Source organism: Schistocerca piceifrons, chromosome 7 (genome assembly GCF_021461385.2).
Source record: "Schistocerca piceifrons isolate TAMUIC-IGC-003096 chromosome 7, iqSchPice1.1, whole genome shotgun sequence".
NCBI lineage: Eukaryota > Metazoa > Arthropoda > Insecta > Orthoptera > Acrididae > Schistocerca > Schistocerca piceifrons.
Window position 1 is genome coordinate 322,567,953 of NC_060144.1, and position 24,145 is coordinate 322,592,097.

Genomic DNA, 24,145 nt, shown 5'->3' on the forward strand with positions numbered 1-24,145 from the left:
CGTTTATGAAACTGCTCTTCAGGCGAACAATGCACTTTCCTATTACAGTACTGAATTCTTCGATCTTCCCTATTTTTGGGCCATTTCCTTCTTTCCGCGCGCGTTAGGCCCTTGACCTGCGCGGCATTTAGTTTTCCTGATTTTTATATTGCATCCTGTTTCCCTGATAGTTTCCTCTTCCTCGTGGAGAGTAACCTCCTTGAGCTCTTCCTCTCATCATGTTAATTTGCGGTTCATTCCTATCGCCTTTATCTGTTCCACCCTGATTTCTGAAACCTCAAAACTCTCGAGTTTCCCTCCACCTATCTTCATTCTCGATTTTTTCTAGAAATTCATCGAATGTTCGATGAGTGCCTCCTACATAACGCTTTGAATCGTCAGGTAGCTTTTTCCACAACTCCCACACTATCTCTGATTCGGATCTACAATCTTTAAGATATTTCAAACACTAGAACCATCCTTCACAGTATTCTTTCATGAGCCCACGCCCATGTTCTGGCATTCTGGCGACAACGAATTCTCTCCACAACCTATCTCTCTGTTGTGTACCCCAGAATTCCTCTAGGAACTTTTCTTTGAAGTCTGTAAACTTCAGATTGTCCGTATCCAAATTCAATCCCCAATATTTAGCATGACCTGCTAAAGTGTCTATTACTAAATTAATTTTTTCTTTATCCGACATGACTGTTGGTGATACACGTTCGCAATTTTTTATAAAATCCATTGGATGCCATCCCTCTTGTTCCTTTTGAGGATCGTATTTTTCCTCCCTACTCAGTGTTTCTCATTTTTGCATTACCATTGGGATACCACTACTGTTATGAAACGTCTGATCCTGAACTTGCTGCCTTAACAATTTCATTTCATTATGCAGTGTAGTTTCCTGCTTCTGTATACGTGCATCAAAACTCGACATGGTATTGCGTAGTGTTTCAATATCAGGTGCCTTTTCTGTAACAATCTCCGTCTTTACAACTGGTACTATTACCTGTAATTTACTCTCAATTATCGGTTGTAATTTTTCACCAACCAAACGTTCCACTGATTGCTCTATTCTCTGAATTTCGGTATCAAATCTTTTATCTCATCTGTGACTTTTGTCTGAACATTTGTTATTTCAGCCCTAACGCAATTTACTGATTTTCATACCTCCACGATACCTTGGCTTTGTGTATACAAGATATCTAAACTGGCTTTTATTTTTCCAGATAGGTTTTCATCCAGTTGGGATATATGACTAACAATTTCTGCTTTCTGACTAGCCATTTCCACATTCAAACTAGCATTCCCTTCTCGAATTTGGGCCATCATCCTATTTAACAAACTTGTTAATTCCAGATCCTCTCCCTTTTGACTTGCATCCTCTGATACATTGGGTCCACTTTTCACTATCTCCGGATTCAAATCCTGTTCCTCCTGTCTTATGGGTGTGGATTCAACTAAAGGATTTTCCAACTGTGCAATATTTTCTATGGTCCCTAATCCTGAGTCTAAACTCGCAATGTTTTCATCTTGCTTGTTACCATTCGACGCCATCTCATGCTGCTGTATTTAGTGCCTAATACAAATTGTGATTAAATCAAGTATTACTTGTTTAATTTCTACTACTGGCCTTTCTTTTGCTACTTTGCAGGTTGACATCTTGAACTTACCAATTGTGGTATATTTGTCTACAATGGAATTTTAAATATAAAATTTTCTTGAAACTACAAGCTTACATAAAATACTTTTCTTCTTCTTCTTTCGTTTCACCCTCTTTGGGGTACGCTGGATCAGTCATTTCTTTGTTCGTTGTTCTTTTCTTAAGGCCCAGTATTTCTTCATTCTTTCTGATCTTCTTCTCCTCTCTTCTTACGAGATGAAGGGTTTGGACTTTTGTGTGGATTTGTCTTGGAACCTTATGCTTTCATCTTTAGTAATTAATTTAGCAGTTCGATCAATAAGTGAATTTTCTGAAATATTTAATTCGACTAGGTCTTCCTCAGTTTCTTTAAACCAGTTGGGCCTCGTTTTTCGGTTATGGAAGAAGTCAAAGATTTGTTTAGTTAATCTGTTGGAATTCATTCTGAGAAGATGACCACAAAAATTTGTTCTCCTTTTTCTCATAGAATCTGAAAGTTTTTCAATTTTCTTGTAGAGAGTTTCATTTTTGATGTATATAATCTTATTGTCTTGAAATTTTGGCCCAATGATTTTTCTTAAAATTTTTCTTTCCTTTAGCTCATGTTTCTCCATTTGGCCTTTGAAATTCATGTTAAGTGCTTCTGCTGCATACAGTGCTTCTGGCTTAATCACTGTCTTGTAATATGCAATTTTGGACCCCCATGAAAGGGATTTTTTGTTGTATGTAGTTTTTGTTAGTTGGAAGGCCAATTCAAGTTTATTTTTTCTGGATTCCATTGCTTTGCTTTCCCCAGCATTCCAACTAATCCATTCTCCGAGATATTTTAATTCTTTTACTATTTCAATCTTCTGTTCTTGAACTTTGAGGTATTTACATGAGTGCTTGATGTTTGTCAATATCTTAGTTTTTTCAAAGGATATGTGAAGACCAATTTTAGCTGCTTGTTTCTTTAGTTCAAGGATTTGCTCCCGTGCTTCTTCCATTGTTCTAGCAAACAGGGCCATACCATCTGCAAAAGCAATGCAATTTACTTTAAGGTTCGTCTTTTTGCAACCCAGTCTTATATCACTCTTAATATTTGAGTTCCATTCTCTGACTACTTTCTCAAACGCACAGTTGAACAGCAACGGTGAGAGCCCATCGCCCTGTCGCACTCCTGTTTTTATTTCAAAGGGTTCTGATAGTTCGCCCATAAATTTAACTTTCGACAATGTATTTGTAAGGGTCGCTTTTATTGCAGCCATTACCTTACAAACTTGGTAAGTCCTGTCACGGTCGCGACATGCGACTGAACGACCGGATTGCTCTGTCAGTAAAACAGGTATATTTCCAACTAACTCGGTTGTTTTGCCCCTTCCACTGATAGAATGACCCACTTCCTAATTCCGTATGTATATCACAAATACGGACTTGTAGCTATAGCGCTTACTGCTATGTGTATTAACAGTAATTAGCACGGTCCTATTGGTAAGAGGTAGTAGTGACTTCAAGTTGTTAATATTTGAATACAGCACAGCTGCCACAAACTCAGTTCACTTTTACTCTGCTACTACCCTCGGCATTGCACAACATTAACTACGTGCCACTTGGACCTTGCTAAGCTATTGAATTCACTTGGGTGTACTTTTCGACCATTGCTCTCCAGTATTTACGTAAGGATTAAAGCACACTTATAACCAGACTATGACCCAAAGAGCTGTGGTGATTGAATGGTTTCGATCCACGGCCTACAGTGCCCTACAGTTCACACGGTAACACTGCCTACCTGACCCACTTAACTTTGTAGTGAGCTTCAGTATCCGATAATCACTGCTAGAAACAGCACGACGAGAGCAGCAGACTTACCGTCGAATCCTCCTGAAAATACTTATAATTATGGTCGCCAGCTCTGAAGGAGCAAAAGAATAAATTAATTTTGTGCTTGTTTCAAACTGAAACAGCTTGAGTTAAATTTAAACTTAATTTTGAATACTTCTATTACTGATCAGTCAAGATGAATCAACAAAGCAAATACTCTTTCAATTTCAGCATGTTGACTTGATAGTTACTACCATGGAAATTTATACAGCTTGGCTTAGCAAAATTCTATCTTTCAACTTTATGTAATGATTTTGGATATTGCTCTTGGAACAGTTAATATAGAATTATTTAAGAAACTTTGCTTGAAAAGTTACTCAGAAAAATTTAAGTTAACTATAAAATGGCGACTAGCAAATTCCTGTGTGACCATTGTTCTTTCCTACATTCTTATACACTAAAGTTTTCTACAATAAAAGAAATTGTCAATGAAAGAGGCGATAGTGGCCTCAGTCTGATTTCACTATACTAGCTTGGGATTACTACATTTTACCAGGAACAATATGTGTCATATATTTACTCATAACTGTATTCTGTACTCTGTACTTGCATAAAAACGCGACTGGTATTCTTCTTTTACAGTTCTATAAAGTTAGAATTAATCAATTATAAACCGTCTTGCCTTGGGTAGACACACAGGTGCTGGTGGTGAGAAATATGTGGAAAACGCAACTTTTCACGCCTCATACTCTCAGTGGCGGCTGGAACTATGAGCCATTACACATGTATAAGCCACTGCACGTTCGCCATAAAATTTTGGGCGCAGGAACTTTTGCAACCCGCACCAGTAGCGTAGAGACGACTTTGATAAACAATCGTCGCGTTTTATTCCACAAACAGCGACGATATTCACCTCTTCACTGTTGCACAACCACTTTTGCGTGATCACACTTACACTGGTCCGATCACGTCAACACTACCCAAACCACTCTCTTTGTTCGGTCCCTGTGCTCCAACTACCACGAGCGACGCTCGTCTCTCCAAGAGTGGGGGGTTCCCTTTCCACAAATTTATCAAAATCATTTAGTGTTTAAGCAAATTATATCTATTACCCTGCAGTTAATACCAATTGTAATGATTCACCAACAAGTGCTTAAGAACATTAAATTATACAGTAATAACTTACAATGAACAACAAAAAGAATACATTTTAGTCTGAGAGCTTAGTGCGTTGGCTGACAGATAGCGTGGCGATGCCTTTTCGCTCGTTCTCACTGGCCTCAGCTCGCACTAATTCCAGGTTTCGCCAAGAGATGGCATCTGGATGCGCGCCCTGGCCGTCTCACGCCAGTGCCCTCGCTTTCGACGCGCGGGACTTCAAATTACTGGCAGCCTACGATCATTTCAGTTCCGTTACAAACTGACACCATGAATCCTGCAGTGTTTTCCATAAATCTGTACGAGTACGACGGGATGGCGATCGCTTCCGAATAGTACGTTGGAAGACATCCCAGATATGCTCAATCATGTTCATGTCTGGGGAGTTTGGTAGCCAGCGGAAATGTTTAAACTCAGAAGAGTGTTCCTGGAGCCATTCTATAGCATTCTGGACGTGTTGGGTGTCCTGCTGGAAATGCGCAAGTCCGTCGGAATGCACAATGGACATGAATGGATGCAGATGGTCAGACAGGATGCTTACGTACGTGTCACCTGTCAGAGGCGTATCTAGACGTATCAGGGGTCCCATATCTCTCCATCTGCATACGCCCAGAATCATTTCAGTGCCTCCACCAGCTTGAACAGTTCCCTGCTGACATTCAGGATTCATGGATTCATGTGGTTGTCTCCATACGCATACAAGTCAATCCGCTCGATACAATTTGAAACAACACTCGTCCTACCAGACAACATGTTTCCAGTCATTAACAGGCCAATGTCGGTGTTGACGACCCCAGGCGAGACTGAAAGCTTTGCGTCGTACAGTCTTCAAGGATTCATGAGTGGTCCTTCTGCTCCGAAAGCCCATGTCGATGATGGTTCGTTCAATGGTTCGCACGCTGACACTTGTTATAGCGCAGCATTCAAATCTGCAGCCATTTGGGGAAGGATTGCACTTCTGTCATGTTGAACGTTTCTCTTCAGCCGTTGTTGTTCCCGGATCTTTTTTCGGCGGCAGGAATGTCGGAGAGTTGATGTTTCACCGTATTCCTGATATTCGTGGTACACTCGTGAAATGGTCGTAGTGGAAAATACCCACTTCATCACTACCTCGGAGATGCTGTGTCCCATCGATCGCGTGCCGACTATAAAACCACGTTCGAACTCACTTAAATCTTGATAATCTACCATTGTAGCAGCAGTAACCGGCCTAACAACTGTGTCAGACATTTGTCGTCTTATACAGGCGTTGCCGACCGCAGCGCTGTGTTCAGCCTGTTTACATATCTCTGTATTTGAATACGCTTGCCTATACCAGTTTCTTTGGCGCTTCAGTTTAGTTTGCAGGCTATTCGCGAAAAGTGCCCTTCTGTTTCAGGTGACATCAAATGTGTAGGGCAGGCCCATTTTAAATTAAGAAGTGCAGACTTTACGTGGCCCTTAAAATATATTGTCGGCGAAGGACTTACTACTAAGGGGCTGTTACGCTGCGTGGTACATGCTATGTGTTGGATTATGGAGGGAAAGGTTTTTTTCGTTAAGTTCCAACTTGAAAAGAAATATTGATTCTGTAGTCATGTCGGTGTTGTTGCGTATGTAATGTTATGGCTAGTGGTACTAAATTCAACGTAGGTTATTTAGCCGAACCCGAGACTGTGCAGTTATTGCAGTTGCTAGCTTAGTTTCCTGAGATCTTGATGAGCAGGTTAGATGTAACCAACAAGATTAAGTAACAGATCAGATTCCGGTCCGTCAGACTCGGTATCGGCTTTCGCCATCACAGATGCTGGAGTTATGTAAAGTCATAAATCAGCTGTTATGTGATGGCTTTATTAGACCTTCCGTCTCGTCTTACACAGCTCCCATGTTTTTGGTACCGAAACCAAATAATGCAGGGTATAGACCGTTCGCTGATTACTGTCCCTTAAATCAGAAGGTGATGCTGGAATTGGACTTACGAGGATGGTCTGATACGTTTCTACCCTCAACATGAAGAACAGCACTTGTCAACAAAAGTTGGAGAATTTGTTTGTAGATGTGTAGTAAGGCACTCACCAAAATTTCAGCCCTTTTTGACGGGCAGTTGTTGTTTGACAGTCGTTTTAGTGAGTCGACGCTAGTTTTTTTCTGAAAATAGACAAAATCGAGTAGTGAACTGCCATAGTTTTTGAAAGGCAATACACCTACGCTTATTAAACACGAGTTGGACGCTGTGTATGGGGACTCTGCACTATCATTTACCTAATGGAAATTTTGGGTCGCTGAATTTAAATGTGCCATTCCAGCTTGCGTGATGATGAACGGTCAAAAACTGCAACTACTGACGATATCATTGCTCAAGTTCACGCAATGATACTGGAGGAAAAGTAAAAACTATTATAGGAGCATATTAAGCGACATTAAGAGAAAAGCTGAAAGCGGAAATTGAGGAAAAACTGTCACATTTGCATAAGAAAAAAATTGTTTCATCAAGACAATGCGCTGTCTCACACAACAGCAGATGCATGGCGAAAATTCACGAACTACGGTTTCTGCTACTTAACTACTATCCTTACTCATTAGATCTGGCTCCAAGCGACTTTTTTGTTTCCTTGGCTAAAAGATGAGCTCAGAGGAGAGAAATTTTCCTCTAATGAAGAGGCCATACCCTTTGTAAACTACTATTTTGTAGAGAAAGGCACTAACTATTATTTGGAAGGGTTGAAGAGATGGGAGCATTGCTGGGAGAAATGTATAGACTTATAAAGAGATTGTGTTGAAACATAAGTTTGAAGAAAATGTTTCTTATTTCTTTCTTAGGTTGGGAAGTTTTTAGACTATCCTCGTACCTAAATGGTTGACGTGGTTTGCAGGGGCACACGTTTTTACAGTGCTGGATCTTAAACAAGCCTGTTACCAGATATCTGTCATCGAAGATTTCAAGTCTTTAACAGTGTTCTGTACCACCTACAATCTTTTTGAATTTAACAGAGTTCCTTTTACCCTCTCCACAGCGGTGGCGCTTTTGTATCACCTGTTAAATTCTGCACTGGGGGACATCTACAATTACCTAGACGACGTGGTAATTTATAGTGCAATCTTTGATGACCATTTAGAACACCCTAGGCAAGTTTTGGGGCGTATGAGGAAGACGGGCTGGACCTTTAAGCCGTCGGAAGTGAATTCGGGTCATAGTGGCCATTATGAGGGATGTTCTTGAAGAATGGTATGACGGCGTCGTTGTAGGTGGCAGAAAAATTAACAGTCTCAGGTATCCATATGACACATGATCATCAACTGGCAACCATCATGTGAAGCTTGGCTGAGCGAAGCAGAGACATGGTCTTGAAATCAATATCGCTTCGAGAATTTAGGACCGCTGCCACTGATACTTGAGATTGCAAGCCTGAGATCTGTAGGTGCATGCATTTCGACTGAGAGATATTTTCCTGTAAAACTTGCTCGCATCCGGAAGGAAATCTGCATCACAGTGAAGACAAAGCTCACCCTGGTCCGAAATCTAATGTTCCTCATCGCGACCTACGCAGTAGAAAATTAGACGATGAAGACGGCGGATCGTCTCAGAATTGATGCTCTGGAAATCTGGTGCTATAGAGGATTACTTTGAAAACCATGGACAGCACATCAGACTAATGAATCGATCCTATGGCAGCTCAGCATCAGAACAAGACTCTCGACTCTTGTCAACCAAAATCAATTAAAATATTTTGGTCACATTGCAAGAGGCAATGGAAAGAACAATGATAGAGGGAAAAGTGGATGGTCAAAGACCTAGGGGATGCACGCCGTTGCGGTGGAGAGGGCGCATTACGAGCTCGACCGGGATAGGCTTGTGGCAAGCCGGTCACCAACTCAAGACAGAGCTTGGTGGAGATAGGTCGTCAAGAGGCTTACCATCTGATGCCACTACACCATTGCTTAGTGTCAGATCAAAGAAGAATGTTGCCCGATTTGTAGATGTGGTGAATTCTGTTAGAAGTTTATCCCCATTTCCGCACAATTTGTTGCCCCCCTCAACCAGTTGTAGAACAAAAATGAGACATTCCAGTGAGGAGATTCTTCAACAGTCAGCCTGAACGCCCAGAAACGTGCACTGAGCAGTGCTCCATTAATTTGCTGCTTATTATCCCGACCGACATACCTAATTCTGGCGTTGCTGCCATTGTGCTACAAGAACATGGCGGAGACCGAGGTCTTTGGTTTATGCGTTGAGGTACTTGTCAGGTACTTACATAAATTACTTTGTTTATGAACTGGAATCTTTGGCCATCGTTTTCACCCTATACATGTTTACGTTTTGCCTGGAGCATAATAAGTTTAGAATAGAAACTGACAACCAGTTTCTGAGTTAGAGTCTTGCTAGGCCTTGTAAGACCAAAAGAAAAGGCTCAGGGACACGCAAGTCGTCGAAGTTGCGAACAGTTGAACGACTTGCTCCAGACTAGTGGGTCACAGGTCATTATTGTTATTATTATTAACTGTTTGCGAGCATCCTTCTAAGACTGAAGCCCATCTAGATGTCCTTGCTGAAATGTCTTACTTATCCAGAATCTTTTGGAATGCAGCATTGTCTAGTATTATTTTAAAACGCTTTCTTAGTGAGTCCACCTGGAACTTTCTTAAGACGTTAACAGTGCGTAAGACCTAGAGCTCAAACAAATATGTGAACATTTGTACTGCCGTTCGTTGTGCACTTAAAAAATGCTCTGTCAGTTCTACTTGGTATGGATGTCACACAGTTGAGCCACATTCGAAAATGTATCTCACAAGTTTTCTTAGTGACTGTCAATGAACCAATCCGTGCTTTACCTGCTACAGGACGTATGTGATCATTTCACAAACATGCAAACTGTTACACCTAAGTATTTATGTATGCTGACTGATTCAAATTGTGACTCACTGATAGTGTAGTCGTAGTATGATGTAATTGTAATGACCAAATACTGAAAAGTTGCCAGAAAAAAAGAGAAAAATCATAAGTACGAGAATTAGCTGTAAGCCTTATAACTTAAGTAGCGAAGCACAGTGCAACCCAATTTTTTCAGTTCATTAAGAAGTCATACGCCTTGAGAAACCGCTGATTTCACTGTCAATGATTGCGAAGTGGAGGTAAAAAGCGATGCAGTCACATGTCATCCTCAAGCAAACAGCCTCAAACGCCGTATGTAGACGTTCGCAACTGTTAAGCAAGGCAGAGTTTGGCAAAGTTCTAGGGTGGCAGTGAACAGAAAGAAGGAAGGAAGATTGGATTTTTACGTCCCGTCGACATCGAGATCATTAGAGATGGGAATAGAAGAGACCCAGCGACAGCCACCTCGGATGATGCCACGTAAGTGAGCAGTCAGCCTCAATTAACTTTGTACACTAACAACTTGGAACATTTTGTACAGTACAACGAAAAAACAGCCAAAGTTGCAAATTTAAATTTTTTTTCACTCGACCACTAGTTTCGGGGAATGACCCATTTTCGAATCATCGAAACAGACAGTCAAAATGGTATTTCCGAAAATGCAAAAATCGTTTCAGAAATGTATATACAGGGTGATTATAATTAAACTTTCAAAACGCTGTAGAAATAACATCACTGGTCTGAATGATGTCGAATTGCAACGGAATATTATCAGAGAAGGGGAGAAACGTGTGGAAGAAGAAAAAAATAGTGTGAAAACTGATATATAGATGGCGCTGTACGTGTCAGAATACGTAAATGGAAACACCTGTCATGCGCACGACCCACTGTAATTGGTATAAATACACCAGGTTCACGGCTCTTCCTCCTTTCGCGTCTGCGACGTTCGCCATGACTGCCTCTATGTGGGATCCCGTTCTGCTTGTAAAGCTGTATTACAAGACTGATGGCAGTGCACACGTCGATCTGCAGAAGTTCCGAAAACTGAAGGGTTTGAAAAAAGGCGTAGGTCCGATGACTGCAATGGTCTGGAGAAAATTATTCGGAAATTCTAAAAGACGGGTTCTCTTGGTGTGCAACCTGGTAGAGGGAGGAAACGAATTGATTCGACGTCACTGGAACCAGTGGCCACAGCAATGCAGGAGGAGACGAGTGGTGGTGTGTAAGGAGAATTTCCCGAACATTGGACATACTCGCGAGCATCGTGCGTAAAATCCTACGAAACATCATTCTTTGCTATCCATTCAAACTACCCATGTGCATGAGTTGCACCTGCCAGCAAGAGAGACCTTCGTTTTAAAATTTCCTGATCGCAAGGAAGTGGACAACGATTGGCCTTGAAAGATTTTGTGGACAGACGAAGCCCACTTTCATCTGACAGGATATGTCAGTGCACAGAGTTGTCGAGCATGGGCAACGGAAAATCCACATGCAAATCAACCAGTACCACTACATCCTGAAAAGGTCACTGTGGTGCGGGTTTACGGTATCATTTATCAGAGAGCCACATTTTTTCGAAGAGACAGGTGCTTTCTGTCCTGTTACCTGTACCATCACTGGTAAGCGCTATGAGTGTCTTTTGCGCAACCACGTCATTCCAGCTCTCCAACAGCATGGATGGGATCAATTGAATGCACGATGGCTCACTTCCACACACTGCGAACCCAGTTAAGCAGCTGCTAAAGCGCAATTTCGGAAGTGCTAGAAAATTCCCTACAGCCTGTTCCGATTGCAAACTTAGCTGCATTGAAGGCACGCATTGCGCAACACATTCTGAACATGACCCCGGAAACACTTCGATCAGTTGTAGAACATGCTGTTTCTCGATTTCCACTTCTTGCAGAAAGCAGTGGACAGCATATGGAACATTTTTTGTGCCAGTCATACGGAAATTAATTATCCGATCTGATTTTGATTCATCCTTTTTTGCTGTTTTTGGCCTCAAGACAATTAAAAACCGATGTGATTGATGCTTTTTATGCGGTTTTTGGCCTCAGGACAATTAAAAACCGATTTTTCCCATCCGATGTGATATGGGCCTTGCCGTGGCCGACGGGCTTACGTAACTAACAGTATCACACCTGTACACCCGTGCGCACTGAGTAGTACAGTTTATTTAACGTCAAACGTACACCTTAGTCATTGCTCTATGATTCATTTGTCATTTGTAGTCGACCACTATTAAATTATGATGTTTACAGCGTTATCTATTACTAAACTTTGTAACTTTTTATTTTTATTCTGTCATACTATTTTCCCTTTCTCCGATAATATTCCGTTGCAATCTGATGTAATTCTGACCAGTGGTGTTACTTCTACAGTGGTTTGAACGTTTAACTTTAATTATAATCACCCTGTATAACACTATTATATACTCTGTAACTGCTCGTTTGCACTTTATAATACGCATACATTTTTGACACGGTTTTTGAATTTTCTGAAACACCATTTGACTATCTGCTACGATGATCTGAAAATGGGTCCCAGCGGGAAACTAGTCATCAAGTGAATAAAACAAGTGAAAAAAAGTGAAATTTGCAACTTTGGCTGGGTTTTCGTTGTACTGATTGACAGAAGTTGGCCGGCTGCTGTGGCCGAGCGGTTCTAGGCCCTTCAGTCCAGAACAGCGTTGCTGCTACGGTCGCAGGTTCGAATCCTGCCTCGGGCATGGATGTGTGTGATGTCCTTAGGTTAGTTAGGTTTAATTAGTTCTAAGTCTACGGGACTGATAACCTCAGATGTTTAGTCCCATAGTGCTTAGGACCATTTGAACCTTTTTATTTTTTTATGTTTTTTAATTTTTTAAAAAGAAGTTGCTGACCTACAATTATTCTAGCGTACTGGAAGTTCTTTAAGTCAGTTTTCCTGTAATTACGCCTGGGCTAAGGTTATTATTGCTTTCCATCGTTTATTTATCTACATGTACCTAAATCTTCGTCTCACACTATGACGAGTACGTGAACTTCAGGATTCGATTAGATCAATATAATCTGACACCTTCATGGTCCATAGTCTGTAGTACTATACGTTACTGTTTACATCCGAACTTTAATAAAGTTATCGGACGTGGGGTCCTTTTGTTCTGGTAACTGACTGGAGAATCTAGTAAACCTCATCTTTGTTTTTAAAAACCAGTGTCTGTGCTCTTCGGCATGTCCCTTGTTAACATGTGAAGAAAAAAAAATCAGACCACTAAGCCAACCCAGAGTCTGATCTCCCCTATCATCACCTATATACAATCATAGAGACTTGAAAAATTTCAGCTTGACCCAATCGCTGTTTCACTCAGTACAGGAGTACCCAGCAACGGATGACCAAAAATCCCGCCTCACCTCTGATCTGAGAGTGAGTTTCTAAGGTAAGTATGTCGCGACGCAAGGCAGGTTACGTCATACAGTTCTGGGTTTATTATTAGTAATAATACTGGTCTGCATTTTTTGAAGTGCACAGATTTATGTCTATGAACATTTAAGTTTACAGTTTTCTTACACGCGTAAGAGACTGGATGTAGGTTGTCATCATCTGGAGATTTTCGTAGCAACTAAGCTCCAAAGCCCTCTTTGCTTGCACCTGCGTGTATTTAAGTTTCGTATTTATGATTGTAGAATTTTAAGTTGCATCAAATAAAATGATGTCTTTGAGCATTTCGAAAGATCGCTTTTGGACTTCTTCAAGCTTACATTCCTGATAAAATTACATATAACAAATTTTTATAGTTCTTGTTGTGGTCTTCAGTCCCGAGACTGGTTTGATGCAGCTCTCCATGCTACTCTATCCTGTGCAAGCTTCTTCATCTCCCAGTACCTACTGCAGCCTACATCCTTCTGAATCTGCCAAGTGTATTCATCATTTGTATAGTATAAATTATAAAAAAGTTGAACAGGAACGAGGAATGAATGACTATCCGAAAAAGAACGAGATTGGCCGAGGAATGGAGGAACTGGAATGAGGAATGTGACTGACCGAAGAAGAGCGAGGTAGGAACGAAAATGACCGAAGTGGACAACGGACGACCATTCTGATAACGAGACCGGATGCGATCAAAGTGAATGGTGGACGACCATTCCTTAGAAGTCGTTCCTCGGGTTTTCCGTTCACTTTACTGAAGCGTTCCTTTGGATCCGTTTGTTGGTGAACAACCCAGCCTCAGTAGGCAGGCAGCTTTGTTGTTTCTGGGGAAGGCTCGTTGGCCGGGCATCCTGATCAGGCGCTGGTCCGGCTAAGGTAGGTAGGGACCACTGGCAGTACCGGCGCTCAGCTGGTTGCTCGTGCATGTTAAGGGCAGTGGTTAGAGAATGACGCTGGCCGACAGGTTACAACTTACGTCTTTGTCTGAGGTCTCCGTCTGAGATGGCGTGTGCGCGAGCGCAGTTGACTGAAACTTACTTGTCACCTGGGAGCCTGAGAGCAGTTTTCCACGCACGCAGCCATTGTCGTAGGGAGCAAATCTGTGGCTGTTGGCCGTTTAATAACGCTTAACATCCATGCAAAAGTGCTTTTAGCTTTAGTTACAGAAGAGATGCTAGGAATGGTGGCTCGGCTGTGTCAGACCTCTCTTAGGCTTCCATAATCATCTTATCACTAATACAGTAGGAACCATTGTCTCGAATGAAAAAACAGCCCACAGTTGCATTAAATTATGTTTATTTTAAACCTTGACCATGGTTTCTGCTGTAATAATATAGCCTTCTTCAGAGGTCATACACACAAATAAATAAAAAATGTCTTAGCCCAGCGGCTGCGCCAAGACCAATAAAATAACTTCAACAGACATAAGCCTGCTTCGAACATAAGTAAAATTAAGTATAGCACCGTATGTCCTCCGCCACTACCTCTGATATAACAGAGGTAGTGGCGGGGGACATACGGTGCCATATGTAATTTTACTTATGTTCAAAACAGGATTATGTCTGTTGAAGTTATTTTATTGGTCTTGATGCAGCCACTGGGCTAAGACTTTTTCATTTATTAGTGTGTATGATTTCTGAAGAAGGCTATATTATTACAGCAGAAACCATAGTCAAGGTTTATTTAGTGCAACTGTGGGCTATTTTTTATTCGAGACAATTTCGTAACGGTTGCTGTTGTCGCTGCCATGATTAAAATAATGACAGTAGGAACCAGTTTGCTACTGTCTCGAGTGCGATTGCTCGATTGTGATGATCTCTGCACGTTATCGCCGGCCAAGTTTCAGTGTCCGCTAGGTGAAGTCGCGGTGGCACTACAAAGATGATATGATTCCGTGTTAGCAGCGTGAGAAAGTCTCTTGCAGTCTCGGCTGCCAGTGAGACGCATGCCTACGCCCCAGTGACTTAAGACAGGTATTTTCTGTGGGTCAGTGTGTTCAGTGGTGTCGTAGTGACATCGCGTGCCTACAAGTTGCGTGGTGATGGTTTTGATTAGAGTTGTCACAAGTCTGTAAGATGTGGTGACAGAAACCTGCTCGCTACTATCTTCAGAAGGTTACTCGTTTCTAACTACAGTACAGATAGGTGTCTCCGTCATTATTTGATGGCTTGAGAGATACCACTGTGATCTATTGGAGCGAATCAAGTTGCAGATTAGATTAGATTAGTTTTTCGTTCCATAGATTCGTGATGAGGAGATCCTCGTGGAGTGGAACATGTCAAAATTTTTTTTTTGATTAAGCTGAAATTACAATACTAATAGTATGAGTAGATACAATACATCATTTGTTTCTACTAAAAAAATTTTTAAGTTGAAATAACAATGCTAATAGTATGAGAATTGAAACGTCCCCTTTGAACAATTATACACGACTGTCCTTAACCTCACACACAATATTTTTAGCGCAACGCAATCTGACTTTCAAAATCCCTACAAAAGAATGGCCCTGACTAACATTAAACTATACCTTTCAGAAATCACTTACCTCACAAAAATCTTCATTACTCGAACTACTGCAATACAGCGAGCGCCACTACTGCCAGCTAAATAAAAGATTCAAACTACGGAAGGCACTAACTACTGATAGGGATAGTTAGCAAATGAAAGATATTAATAGAGAACAAACAATGTATTTACCTAAATAGTCATAATATATATATAGCAGTTCATGACAAATTACAAAACTCCGCCATCTCTCTCCCCACATCCACCACTGCTGGCGGCTCACCTCCAACTGCGCAACGCTACGCGCTGTTAACATCCAGCTGCCGCTGCCCAACACTACAATGGCAGACAACAATGCAAACTAGCCACAGACTGCACACAGCACAGCCAGTGATTTTTATACAGAGGTGGCGTTACCAATAAAATAACCTAAACAGCCTACTTACATAGCCACGACTGTCCTTAACCTGACACACAATATTTTTAGCGCAACGCAATCTGACTTTCAAAATCCCTACAAAAGAATGGCCCTGACTAACATTAAACTATACCTTTCAGAAATCACTTACCTCACAAAAATCTTCATTACTCGAACTACTGCAATACAGCGAGCGCCACTACTACCAGCTAAATAAAAGATTCAAACTACGGAAGGCACTAACTACTGATAGGGATAGTTAGCAAATGAAAGATATTAATAGAGAACAAACAATGTATTTACTTTAATAGTCATAATATATATATATAGCAGTTCATGACAAATTACAAAACTCCGCCATCTCTCTCCCCACATCCACCACTGCTGGCGGCTCACCTCCAACTGCGCAACGCTACGCGCTGTTAACATCCAGCTGCCGCTGCTCAACACTACAATGGCAGACAACAATGCAAACTAGCCACAGACTGCACACAGCACAGCCAGTGATTTTTATACAGAGGTAGCGTTACCAATAAAATAACCTAAACAGCCTACTTACAGTATATACAATACATAATTTTTTTAGCTGAAATAACAATACTAATTGTATGAGTATGTCAAATACATCATTTGTTTCTATTAAAAAATTCGTCGATGGAGTAGAAGGAGTTGGCCACTAGTAAGTCGTTCAGGCTCCTTTTAAACTGATCTTTATTTGTAACTAAATTTTTTATGTTTGCTGGCAAATTATTGAAGATGAATGTTCCTGAGTAGCGGATCCCGTTTTGAACTAAAGTAAGTGCTTTTAAGTCCTTGTGCAGACCATTTTTGTTCCTGGTATTGTATGTATGAACTGAGGTGTTTGTTGGAAAAAGAGATATATTATTTAGGACAAATTTCATTAAGGAGTAAATATACTGAGAGGCAGTAGTTAGTATACCCAGTTCTTTGAAGAGGTTTCTACAGGACGTCCGTGAATTTACTCCAAAAATAATATGTATTACACGCTTTCGGACTCTGAAAACTTTTGTTTAACTTGAAGAGTTACCCCAGAATAATATATCATATGACATTATGGAATGAAAGTAGGCAAAGTATGCAACCTTTTTCATTTTTATGTCACCTATGTCTGCTAACACTCGAATTGCAAATACAGATTTGTTAAGGCGTTTCTGCAGTTCTGTGGTGTGCAGGCGATACATGGCGTTCCCGGCTCTGTGTGCAGCGATTTGACATTTACAAGCTGCAGCGTGTTGGTCGTTGAATATGGCCACAGGTTTTGCGAGCTAATCGAAGCCAGTTCGAGAAATCATTCGGCTGTACTCATAAAGGTGAGCATTCATGTATTCGATGCATTTTCGTGTTACAGTATACTTAATGGTTAATGCTTTAGCCGAGTCAGATTCTACTAGATGCACTTATTTGAAGATTTTTTACTGGGTTATCTTACTTTTGTTTTAAGCTCTCAATTTTGATTTAGGCTTTATAAAACAGTTGTGTTTGCTCAGCTATCAGTTAATTTTACTAATTTATTGTAAATGTTTTTAACATATCCTCTACTGAACTATCGTAAAGTCACCGCTTTTACGCTACCTGTTGCGCTTTATAAAAACTATGTTTTGTTGGTTTACTGTAAGGGATTTTAACATTTCTGCTACTGAACTAATGTACAGTCACCAGATTTTGTGCTACCTGTTGTATTTGGCTAAAAGAATTCGGTGTGCTCAGATAGCAGTTAGTTCTTTATTAGTTTCATTGACTAAATGCTTTTAAAATTTCTGTTACTGAACTAGAATGGTTTGAATAATCTAATATTCTGAACTAGTCTTCTGATCGTCAGTCACATCCTGATTAGATGAGTTCCCATAAATGAAATCACTTTTGTGCTTGAAAAATTACTCTGTTTTTACCTGATCAGTTTAGTGTGAGGATGGTTTTGATCCACGTTCGCCGGCCGTTGTGGCCAAGCGGTTCTAGGCGCTTTAGTCCGGATCCGCGCAACTGCTACGGTCGCAGGTTCGAATCCTGCCTCGGGCATGGATGTGTGTGATGTCCTTAGGTTAGTTAGGTTTAAGTAGTTCTAAGTTCTAGGGGACTGATGACCTCATATGTTAAGACCCATAGTGCTCAGAGCCATTTGAACCATTTTGGTCCATGTTCGCTTGCATTAATAAGTTGTATATTGTGACCCTTTTACAGTGTAATCTCTTCTCTGTTTAGTTCTATTATCTAACAGTTGTGACAATGAAAGTAGGCAAACGCTAAACTGGCTTCCGAACAGCTGTGATGAAATTCTTAAAACTAATATTATGCAAGAACTCAGATTAACGTCTTTTCTGTTATGGTTTGTGCTTTCAGGTTTTCCAGACAACTGGATCAGGTTGACAACGGTCTTTCCCCCGTGTTAACATCGGTCCCCGCCAGATCACCGAAGTTGCGTGCTGTTAGGCTTGGCTAGCAGTTGGACGGGTGACAAGCTAGGTCTGCCGAACGCTGTTGACAAGCGCGAAGTAGTCAGCTCTTATGAGGCCAGTCGAGGAGCTACTTCGAGGTATCGACTCGACTAAAAGGTAGCGGCAGTGGTAACAAAAGATAACAACGACCAGCAGGAAGGGGTGCTGATCACATGATCCTCCACATCCGCATCCAGTGACGCCTGGCTGCTAAAAGGACACGGCGACTGGTCGGTACCACTGAGCCTTCAGAGGACCACGGACTTTAGTTTGGTTTTGGTCAAACTGGTTCAGTTTGTGTAAATGATTAGTGGTTTATTTACTTTGCTACTACTTGTGAAGTTTTTAAAACAAAATTTAAAATAAAGGTTTGTGAAATTTGTTTTAAACTGAAGTTTTTTCCTCGTGGTCTGGTACCTTCCTCTCACCCAAACTTTCACTAGTAGTTTCTCTATACTAACAATAAAAAAATCATTCTCTTAAACACTAATTTTCCTGCAAATGAATTTCTACTGGTTTGGCTTCGTCCATTTAGCGCTCGTAATTGACCACTTGGAGTCAATTATATACATAAGCAAACATATTTTTCTTTCTCTTAATTTTAGTAACTAATATTTAGAATAGCTTACTCCACAGAGTTAAGTCAGAGTTGTGGGACGCCTAATGGTCTTCTTTCGTCTCACATTAATACTGCTTTAGTGTATTCCCCCCCCCCCCCCTCCCCCGCAGACATCTCTTGACACAAGGTTCCTTCAGCACACGTACACAAGTTATCTTGTCTTTAGTGATGGTTCGGCTCAATTATCCCAGTAATCGTAATTCCTGAGCAAATTCAGTTTCACTTCATGAGATTAGGCAGTATACTGCAGTTCACAAGAAATGGCAGAAAGCTTTCAATCGTCTACATGATTTCCCAGAACTTTATGACCGAAAGAAGCATGGCTTGTTGTGGCTTACGTTAGGATCTCGTGGAATACCACCCAAAAGTGTAGGATATGAGAGGACTTCCCAGGAAGTATTAGTTTTTCTTTTAAACTAAAACCGATGTAAATTTTCCATTACATATGAAGGGCTTATTTCAATAGTGGTACAAGTCCATTTTTGTTCATTCTGAGATATAGAATCCTAAAGTTAAATGAGAGCTGAAAAATCTGCAGTTGAGATACCAGAAACATTCAACTGCAGATTTTTCAGCTCTCATTTAACTTTAGGACTATATCTCAGAATGAACAAAAATGGACTCGTACCACTATTGAAATAAGCCCTTCATGTTAGGACTCACTTCGATTGGATGAAGTCTTAGAAAAAATTAACTTTGTAGTAACATATCACAGTTCTAGATTTTACCTAAAATAATGGGATTTGCCAGAACACCGTAGTAAATACGGAATATTTTACGAGAACTCTCTTACGTTTTGTTTCTTTACACTATGTAAGAAGTGTTGTTATTGGAAATATTCAAAAGGACGAGGAGGGTGCAATTTACGTTTCGTGCGTGTATTGAACGTGGTTTCCGGCAGACACTCTGTGTCCTTGTCCCATGACACTGGACGTTTTGTTGTCCGCCATTGGAGCGTTTCTGTTTGTCCTGTGAGACCCCGCGGACAGGCTGACAGGTAAACACGCACACCAGCCACACTGCCTGTTAATGGCTCCCAGAGCGGAAAGAAAGCCCCATTTGCATAGCACAGCTGTGGCCTTTTCCCGGAGCTGACATGTCGGTAAACTTTCGTGCAGATGAGAGAATGTTCATGTGATCTTCTATCACGCATTACGTCCTCAACGTGTTCAGGGAACGAATTTCCTAAAAATTGCAAGTAACTCTATCCTATAATTCACTGTTCTAAAATGACTGGACCCATCAACATGTCACCGATCATACCGCATTAAACATTGTCGAAAAACGAATTTGGAAATTGGTTTCCACTGTAGTATTTACATCTCCCTGCGACCATCGATAATTCTTGCGTGTATTGTCGATCCTATTCCGTGTAAACGTGGCTTTACGCTGTTGCTGAAAGGGGTACAAGTTTCCCTCATGTAATTTTCGCCATCCAACTGTTCGTACTGGACACTGATACGTGCAGAAAGTCGCCGTGTGCTGGTAGTGGGAATAAATTGCACAATTTCATCAACGTTTTCCCGCACAGGTTGTTGAACTACACGTTCAGAAGAACAACGGGAACTTGGAAAAATACGTTCTGTTTGACATAGTTTGCTGGTAACTCTGGTAAACACTCTACGAGCAAGAACTCGACGGGTCGGAAAGCACCGACAGTATTCTTCGACTGCAGCAGGAGCACTACCATCGCAAGCCCCGTAAACATACACCACATCTGCATATACTTCATTAGTGTAGATGTGTGGCATTTTAGCCAGCGTGTGTAACAACACCGGTTACCGAAACTTCTCTCCAATATGTTCTCAGTCCCTCGCACTACTTCACTCATAACACATCATGGACAATTGAGAGTTCAACGAGCTACTGTAACGGCAAAAAGACATCCCGAGCAAAGAGGTTGAAAACAGGAAGGTGCGTTGGGCCAGAATAAAGCATCTTAGAGGTTGGGTGGGTAAGGCACATACGCGTGCACAACTAGCCGAAGAAAGAACGATCATTCGGAATAGGGCATATTTCCATATGAACCTTTTGCGTCAAATGACCGTTCCTGTAATATCCTTGAACGCTGACCATTTCTCCCCGGACAAAGTGTAGAATCTTTTGAAACGCTGAAGAGTAGAAGATTAGATGACTATATCAAATAACATATAAAGAGGTACAGAATCGAACTGGGGATAAACGTAATTTATTGATCGACATGACTAAAAGAAGGGATCGATTGAGAGAACACATCCTGAGGGATGTCTATTTGGCAACGGTGGGAAGCGTATGGGAGGGAGGAGGGGGGGGGGGGCGGGTGGCGGGGGGGAAGGGTTAAATTCTAGAGGGATACAAAATTTTGAACACAGTAAGCAAGTTCAAGTGGCTGTAGGTTGATCTAGTTATGCAGATATGAAGAGGCTTTCTCAGGATAGACTAGTATAGACAGCTGCGACAAACCAGCCTCCAAAGTGAAGACAACAACAACACCAACAACTGTAAGGAGGACATATCATTTTGATTTTTGTAAGTTACCGACGTGCACGTCAGACAGAGAGAAAATTACACTACTGTTGAACAATTTTTGGCCTTGTTGTGGCACAGCCTTTGCCTCTGGACACTCTGATACATTCTTAGTTGAGCTGTGGTAGGTATGGGACGAATTCAGTAGTGCTGCGTCGACTTGTAATTGTATCTGTTTGGGATAAAGATGTATTGTAAAGGACAGTAAGGATAAATATGATGTATATATTGGAAGGCGAAAAGAATATAAATTTTGAATCATGTTATTATTTTTTGAAGAGAAGAAGTTTAAGGTAAGTCTGCAGCACTGAAGTTATTTTTTTAGAATAATTATTGTCAGCTAGTTAACATGCTCAGAGCTGAGAGAAAGACTACCCCACTTCCCTGAGTCATGCATTAAGCTGTTCGATATTTTTGTGTGTTAACATTCTATCCTTTTCAAATCATTGTTGAATTTGTTAAGCATAGTATCGTTCAGACCAATGTTATGTGGAAGATCACGCAAAGCTTTACTCTGTCTTTTTGAATGCATACTTCATTCTAAAATCGTTGCTTGGACTATCATTTCAGAGGAATAGTTACCCTCTCGACCTCACTGTTTAAAGACGATTTATCATTAGGCATTAGTATATTGCACCATGTGGTATGCAGCAGTTTGAATATTTATTTAGAAATAGAAATCTAGCTTAGCCGCTGCCGGTTAGTTGTTTGCTGTTGTGCTTTCGAGAAATCTGTTATCTTTAGTAATTGGTTGAGTTGTTGATTTGTTGCTGCCAGTAGTTTTAGATCATCCATGTATAGCAGATGTGTGATTTTGTGTGGGTATGTTCCAGTAATATTGTATCCATAATTTGTATTATTTAGCATGTTGGATAGTGGGTTCAGAGCAAGGCAGAACCAGAAAGGACTTAATGAGTCTCCTTGGTATATTCCACGCTTAATCTGTATTGGCTGTGATGTGATATTATTTGAATTTGTTTGGATATTAAGTGTGGTTTTCCAATTTTTCATTACTATGTTTAGGAACTGTATCAATTTAGGATCTACTTTGTATATTTCCAATATTTGTAGTAACCATGAGTGGGGTACACTATCAAAAGCTTTTTGCTAATCAATGTATGCATAGTGTAGTGACCTTTGTTTAGTTTTAGCTTGATATGTCACCTCTGCATCTATTATCAGTTGCTCTTTACATCCTCGTGGTCCTTTGCAACAGCCTTTTTGTTCTTCATTTATAATTTTGTTCTGTGTTGTATGTGTCATTAATTTCTGTGTAATGACTAAAGTCAATATTTTGTATATTGTTGGTAGTCATGTTATGGGGCGATATTTAGCTGGGTTTGCTGTGTCTGCTTGATCTTTAGGTTTCAGATAAGTTATTCCATGTGTACGTGTATCAGGGAATGTGTATGGGTCTGCAATGTAACTGTTAAATAATTTAGTTAGATGTGAATGTGTTGAGGTGAATTTCTTTAGCCAGAAATTTGCTATTTTATCTTTTCCAGGGGCTTTCCAATTGTGAGTAGAATTGATTGCTTGGGTGACTTCATGTTGCAAAATTATCACTTCAGGCATTTGTGGTATCATCTTGTATGTATCTGTTTCTGCTTGTATCCACCGTGCATGCCCGTTATGTTGTACAGGGTTTGACCATATGTTGCTCCAGACGTGTTCCATGTCTGTTATGTTTGGTGGATTGTCTATTTTAATGTGTGTGTTATCTATTGTCTGGTAAAATTTCTTTTGGTTTGTGTTGAATGTTTGGTTTTGTTTCCTTCTATTTTCACTTTTTTTGTATCTTCTAAGTCGTTTGGCCAATGCTTGTAATTTCTGCTTCTTTTCATCTAATTGCTCTATCACTTCTTGTTGTGAGGTTTTACCTAACCTTTTTCGTTTTTTTTCTCACGTTTCATTTCTTATAAATTGTGTTAGCTGTCTGATGTCTTTTCTCAGTTTTTCTATTCTGATCTGTAGCCTGTGTTGCCATGCTGGTTTTGTGGGTTTCTTCTGTGTGTTGGTTGGTTCTGATCTCTGCCTAGTGTGTATATTTAGTGTAGTGAGTGCTCCTATATAAACCAGTAGTTGTAACTCTTCCATAGTTGTGTTTTCATTTCTTTTGTTGTGTATGATTGTGTTGATAGTTTTTATTGTTGTTTCGACTTGCTGGTTATTTGGCGGTCTATGCAAGAATGGTCTAATATCTGTATTTGTGTTTTTGTATTCTATATATGTCAGCTGAAATTTTTTTTCTATATCTAACATGTGTGTCACTTCGTGTTCTATTTGTGCTTGTTCTGGTGGCTGTCTTCAGATTTCGTTTTCCTCTGATTGTTTAATTGATGCGTGTTGTTCTTTGTTTGTTTGCTCTGGGATGTTTGAGTCCATTACTGAACTTTCTTCTTCTTCTGATTGCACATTATTTTGTTCCAGTATTAGTTGTACTTGTTGTTTGATGTTTTCTAATTCTGACTGGGGTATCCTGTTATTTTTGATTATTACACGGATCTGATCAGCTAGTCGTTGTTCTGTTAAAAATTTTAATTCTGGGTATCTGGTAATAAATGTTGTGTATACTTGTGATTTGTATCCAGTTGTGTTGGTTCCTAGGTTTGGTGCTTGGTAATAACAGAACATGAGGTGTCGATTAACTTCATCTGACCATCTCATTCTCTGTCTTTGTTTTCCTTCTAGGGTGGTTGCAGGAAGCATATCCTGCAAAACACCTCTATTTGGATTTGAATCATTTTCCAGTTGGCTAGCAGTGTCGTTACCATTGTGGGCGGGCATAGGGTTCAAGCGTCGTCCCCGA

General features: G+C 40.6%; 1 protein-coding gene across 1 annotated transcript in view; it reads left to right on the forward strand.

Moving 5' to 3' along the window:
• The window catches only part of LOC124805127, a 41,860-nt gene extending 23,340 nt beyond the window's left edge, over nucleotides 1-18,520 (forward strand). Inside the window, exons 4-5 of the mRNA XM_047265583.1 lie at nucleotides 16,953-17,090; nucleotides 18,118-18,520. Of these exons, the coding sequence (XP_047121539.1) occupies nucleotides 16,953-17,090; nucleotides 18,118-18,144 (165 nt within the window). The 3' untranslated portion in view covers nucleotides 18,145-18,520. The remainder of the gene's footprint in view (nucleotides 1-16,952; nucleotides 17,091-18,117) is intronic.
• Nucleotides 18,521-24,145: the final 5,625 nt, after the last annotated feature.